At 41.7% G+C, this 6272-nt stretch overlaps 1 protein-coding gene across 1 annotated transcript; it reads left to right on the top strand.

The window, feature by feature from the left end:
* Positions 1-2098: 2098 nt before the first annotated feature.
* LOC144639702 (plasma membrane calcium-transporting ATPase 4-like) lies at positions 2099-4421 on the top strand. The gene is made up of 3 exons (XM_078499009.1): positions 2099-2315; positions 3087-3527; positions 4115-4421. The coding sequence occupies exons 2-3, from the start codon at positions 3132-3134 to the stop codon at positions 4367-4369; spliced, it is 651 nt and encodes a 216-aa protein (XP_078355135.1). The 5' UTR covers positions 2099-2315; positions 3087-3131; the 3' UTR covers positions 4370-4421.
* Positions 4422-6272: the final 1851 nt, after the last annotated feature.

Consider the following 6272-nt stretch of genomic DNA (forward strand, 5'->3'; position numbering starts at 1 on the left):
TAGCCAGCTTTCTGACGAGTTGTAGGCCTGGCCGCTTCTTGGTGGGGGATGGGGGAAAGGGGAGGCGTTCGGGGACATCCTACCGATAAAGAGGGTCCCGAAGGGGTAAAATGGGAACTGGGATTTGCCCATTTTGACTGGGATTTGCCTGTATTTTCACTGGGAAAATGGGATTTAGGTCACTGGGACTGGGATTCAGAAACAAAAAATGGGAATGGGAAGCCTGTCAGTACATGACTAAATCTGCATATTTTGCACTCTATAATGTTTTTTTTTCTTAAAGTCCGGCACTGAATAGTAAAAACGCTGAAAACTCTGAAACAAAACGACCGCACTGCACGAGTGTCCATCAAGTCTCGATCAATTTTCGTGTTTAATAGTGATTAAGTTACTTAGCGGAAAAGCTATGACTGAGGATCGGCACAAATGGAATATTTAAAAGAAGTGACAGCAAGTTGCTGTCAGTCAGGGTAGTGGTGGATACGGGATCAAAAATTGATAGCTTTAAAGCTACAAAAAATTTGTATTATTCTCCAAGACAAACGAACAAATGAAACTAGCATGATTTTGGGTAGTCCAGTCCTTGAACTATCCCTTCTGCGACCCCAGGGACGGCGGAGCAATTTTCCAAATGGGGGGGGGGGGCTGACTAGTGACGTTAAGTGGGGGGCTTAAAAGACTATTCTCATAGTAAGTCTTAATTTTTTCGGAAATTCTGGGGAGGCTCTGGACCCAGGTGCGAAAAGAAAGTCCAGGATAACTTGCATGTGCATGCTTTAAATTTAAAAAAACAAACCAATGAAAAACGACAGAGACGTGTGGCGTTTCTTACATGTAGCGTGTGCGTGAGGGTGAAAATAGTTCGCTAAAATGAAATTCAACTATGCGACTAAAGCGCGCGATCTGCAAGAAAAAGTATCGTAATACTAAATTATTGACTTTACCATCTGTGCGCGTGCGTATCCAAAGGTGCTGTGGAATATGGTTTGGTTCCCCCCTTTTTTGTAAGGGGGGGGGGGGTGAGAGGACGGATTCTCCGTTCTCGCTCTTCCTGCGCCTGGGTTCAATCCCTAGATATAGGGCACCGAAGGGAAAGTTCAGGGAGTGTACTACATTTAGAACAATAAAAAACAACACAGATATAATGCGCTTGAGACCAGATTTTCAATACACTAGGAATTTCACTGCTGGGACTGGGATTTAGACAAAAAATAGGCTGGGAAATGGGATTTGGGCAAAATTTGGGCTGGGAAATGGGATTTGGTACCCCCCCCCCCTTCAGGACCCTCGATAAAGACCCTCAAAAGTGCAATTTCACAGCACCTACATTTTGACATATTATTACAGAGAATGGGCCAACGTTCACTCCTTGCCAAATATATAAACGCACTTGTCTTTACTGTAAGATACCTATCACTTGGCTACTTTAAAAGTCTTTGCGATATTTACAATGCACATTGCTTTCTATTTCATTTTGAAAGTGCTTCAGCCTGAATTGCTCGCTATTATACATTTTAAAAATACGAGCGGGCCAAAAAATTTTGTAGGCCCGGGCCTACGGGCCTAAAGGCTGGCTACGCTCCTGCAAAAGAAAGAACAAAGTTACCGGCATCCATTCTGTAAAGAAATTTTCAAGTCGACTTTGTTATGCTTCCATTGGGGTGGGAGTGAGGTACCTAAATTTAACGAGTTTTAAATTTGACCGAGACAAATTTTAGCGAGTTCTAAATTTAGCGATTTTCGCCCAACTCGCTAAATTCGCTAAAATTAGTGGCCGCTAATAAATAGTAACCGCAAGGTAGCCATGAACATGCTCTCGACGTGACGAGTTTACGACGTCACAGGTAACTCTTCACCACTAACGAAACTCATTCACATGACCTTGTCGCTTTTCTCGCTTTGGTACTGGGCTGTAAATCCCGCTCCGTTCATTTCAGTTTTCATGTTGTCAGGCGGTGTCAAGTGTCTGAGTCAAGCCAGACTGTACGGCGTTTTATTTGCTTGAGATATCTCAGGGCAGACCATGCCGCACTCCGTCCAAAGTAATGATCCCGTGCTAAATATTAGCTCGCAGGTGTTCCCATTCAGTCAATAAACTCCTAATAAGTGAATTGTAACTGCAGGGAGTGTCTGGAACAGACGTGGCTAAGGAATCCGCAGATATTGTGTTACAAGATGACGACTTCTCCAGCATAGTTGAAGCTGTCAAATGGGGACGTAACTTGTACGAGACCATCCTTAAGTTTCTCCAATTCCAGTTTACAGTCACGTGGGTTGCTATCATCGTTGTCATTGTTGGAGCTTGCGTCACCAAGGTTAGTCTTGGTTTTATTACCTTGTTCTGCCGAGTGACACAACGGTTATAATTACAACGTGGACGTTTGTATGACAAAAACATTTCATCGAAAATTACATAGCTACAAAAAAGGTAAAAGTATCCTTTTGTTCAATGTTCAGCGTAAAACTAAGAGGTGACCTAAGAAAAAAGGAAAAAGACGCCTCTCTTCAGGCATCACACAATATGCCCGAGATTTGAACGAAAGTCCATACTGATGATGGCGGCATTCACCCCTACCCGTACGTCCGAGTGTTAATAGAGAGGTTAAGCATGACGTTAACGGCAGACGGCAAACGGCAAAGATAACTTCTGATTTTAAGTTCTTTTCTTCTAATCGGTAAATAAAGCACACAAAAATGGAATAACGTCTCCTACTATTCATTGCAAATACAAATAATTTCACTCTTCTGTACACACAACTGAAGAGAGACGGCAGAAGTTTCATTTTTGCCGTTTGCCGTTTGCCGTAAACGTCGTGCTTAACCTCTCTAATAACATGGCCCAGCTAAACCTCGGGATCATTGCAGAACAATTTCCAATCCAAAAGAGTAGTGGCCTTGTCCAAGACATGCGTTAACAATATTTCCAGTCCATGTTATATTTCGTATTCACTTGTCAAAGTCATTCTTTGGCCAGTTTAATTTTGGTTTAGTTAGAAACTCAGTTGTGGAATCCTAGCTATCAGGTAAGAGTGCAAGTGAAGAAGTTTCTACTGGTTTACAATTTTATTGTTTTGTGTTTTCTGCAGCGAAGTCCACTATCAGCTACTCAGTTACTCTGGGTAAACCTTATCATGGATTCTCTGGCCTCTTTTGCTCTGACACGTGATCCACCATCAAATGACGTCCTCAAGCACAAGCCATACGGCCGACATAAGCCGCTCCTGTCCCGCACGCTGCTAAAGAATGTTATTTTACACTCCATTTATCAACTGACCGTCATGTTTTTACTGATGTTTGTATTTCCTGATTTCCTGGACATGAGGGATGGATATGAAGAGTCCAGCGTGTGCCGACCAACTCAGCACAAGACCATGGTGTTCACAACGTTTGTTTTTATGCAGCTGTTTAACGAGATCAACTGCAGACGACTGCAAGATAGGAACGTGTTTTATGGATTGCTGTACGGAAAGCTCAAAGATATCAACTTCGTCTTTATTGTCATTTGGATTGCTACTTTTGGAATTCAGGTAATGACCGATAAGACATAACTAGTTCCTTTTTTTGGTATTCAGATAAACCAATAAGAATTCGTATGCATGTTCGGCTATAACACTCCTATTGGTACAAAGCCATAAAGGTATAATAGCTCTTCTTCTGTCACAAAGAAACATTGTTTCCTAATTGTTTTTACATCTTAATTGTCTTTAGTAAGCATATTTTGTTTACCGCAGACAGTTCTGTAGCGTATGACTGCAGTTATTGAAAGAAAAATCAAAGAAAGGTTTTCACTTGGATGTTGATCAAATTGATCGAAAACGTTTAGTCATATTTTTAATATCTTTTTTATCGGCGAAAAGTACACACATTTGGTCAATTACAGTAAATGAACCAATCAGAACTCAAAAAGAACTGCAATCTCTCGCGCCAAGCGCGGAAAAGCATGCGGGTACGTTAAAAGGCCATTATTTTTAGTTTGTGTTCATTGGTTAAAAACCGAATGTTAGCCACAAGTAGCAGAAAACCACTGCTAACATATAATAACTATAGACGGCATTTCGGAAATAACTGTTACTTAAACAGTAATTGAATGGAACTATGGTGAACACTCTTTCAGATCATCATTGTACAATTCTTTACCAACGCGTTCCGTGTGATTGATATGGAGTGGGATCAGTGGATGTGGAGCCTGTTTTTCGGGTTTTCCGAGCTGATCTGGGCCCAGCTTGTGTTCACCATTCCTAAAGTGGTTATTCCCCGTCAGATACGATGCTGTACCTCTGGTATCACTAGAGACAGGGAAGGCTGCTGTGAGAAGCTAGCGCTCATCCGGGGTCTCTCCAAGGTTCGCAAACAGGTGGGTTCTATTTGAATATTCACTCAAACCGTCGATTTCTAGAACCTCCCAAGAACATTTACCGAGGGTCTTTTCCCTTAGGTTTTTTTTCACTCAGTCGAACACTTTAATGTTACTCTCTATTTCTCGATCAATTTTCGTTTTCCTTGAATTCTCAAGAAAGAAGAAATCCACCCAAATTTAACGTGTGGTTGTAATGTTGAATGGGAGATGTCTTAGCGAAACCCCAAGGTCTAGTTATTTTTTGTTTCTTTCAAAGCAGAAAAACAATAAAATTTTGAAGCATTGTAAAGTGATTCAATTTTGCTTGAGCTTGCAGGATAAAGTGATTTTCTCCTTAACCAAACCACAATAACCAAAATACACTGAATCACAATTTCCAAGGATTTTCGTCCGTTTCAAAGCTTGTTTTAGTTGATGAGTGGGGGACAGAAACAATCTTGTTCGGTCCCTGAGTTCCTGTCTCTGAAAAATGACTGTGCCCAGAGGTTTCGTCAAGGATTTTGCAGCATAACGTGATGTGTTCTGACGATCAGCTAAAGGGACGGCTCGGCCTACTTATAACTAAAATAGTGAGATTCGATTTTGCTGAAGTTTTATGCTCCTTATCGGTCGTGGTGAAAATGTTTGATTGATTGACTGATTGACTGACTAATGGTGGCCATACAGGCGCGTAGCTGAGGTTTTTGGAAGGGTGTTCGTATTGACAGGAATATTTATTATGGGGTTATTAAATACGAGCGCCGAAGGCGCGAGCCCTCTAGGGGGGTCTCGGGACATGCCCCCCCCCCCCCATAATATTATGAAATCTAGAGGCCCTGAGCATTGTGCACGTCAATATTTCAAACTCGATGGAGTGTTAAATAACAGGTATTTTTAGTCATAACAACAATATTACCGGCGTTTTGTTGAATTGATACATTCATACATACATACTGGCTTAGTATACTAAACGTTTTACAAAAGCTTGACGTATGCTGCAAAGGCATCTCAGGGTAAAAGCTTAAGCCCCCCACCTCCCGGCTCCACCGTCAATGTACTAAAAGCAGCGTCAATATGCACTAAATACACGTATCACCTGGGTCCCCCGAAATTGTATTCCCTGCCTTTCGTCTATTGATACCCCATTTATCAAATCCCGAACGCCTGTTAAGGAAATATTTTTCAACGATGAGATTATTTTGACTGCATATAATACTAGGTCAAGGCCTACTCTGGGACCCAAAGTCGCCGAAACTTTGGGCGACTTGAAAGCGACTTTAGGCGATTTTAGCTTATTTTGTCCAAAATTACGGGCGATTTAAGGCGATTTTGGGCGACTTTAGGCGACTTTGGGCGATTTTGAGCGACTTTAGGCAATTTTAGATGACCTTTTAGGCAATTTTAGTTGACCGACCTAAGTACAGTTGTGGTATACATGTACATGGGAATCATCATGGTTCACCATAAAGCATTGTTACAGAAAATATCAATACTTAGAGCGACTTTGGGCGACTTTAGGCGATTTTGGGTCCCAGAGTAGGCTAAGGTCACTAGGATGTATTGAGGCCACTTACTTACTAATTCGCTACAGGAATATTCGTAAAGCAAACTTGACAACTGCATCATCCTCGGGTAGAGGCCTTGAAATAGATTGACAATTTCGTCCAGATCGACAGGCATATCATACTTGAGAGGAGAGCCTATTCTCCTAACAATTTCATACTTTCCCGTTATTTTTAGCGTTTTTTTTTTTGCACGGTAATTTAAAAGCTGCAACACTCAAAGTTTGTTTTCCATCCCCCCACTATTTGCTTAAAGCTGAAAATCATCAGTTTGTGTTTTCAGTCCTCCATTATTGACCTCCAAAGGGGGTTCGTTCGAACCCGTCGAACCCCCCTCCTACGCGCCTGCCATAATAGTTAAGAACGTCTTTTGT

This window comes from Oculina patagonica, unplaced genomic scaffold, assembly GCF_052425735.1.
Source record: "Oculina patagonica isolate OP01 unplaced genomic scaffold, crgOcupat unplaced1200, whole genome shotgun sequence".
NCBI classification, from domain to species: Eukaryota; Metazoa; Cnidaria; class Anthozoa; order Scleractinia; family Oculinidae; genus Oculina; species Oculina patagonica.

What these genes read in the sequence shown, in the direction of transcription:
- LOC144639702 (XM_078499009.1), top strand. Translation starts at nt 3,132, where the DNA reads ATGGATTCTCTGGCCTCTTTTGCTCTGACACGTGATCCACCATCAAAT. An exon ending in TTGCTACTTTTGGAATTCAG is followed by an intron (nt 3,528 to 4,114) that starts GTAATGACCGAT and finishes ACACTCTTTCAG; the next exon opens with ATCATCATTGTACAATTCTT.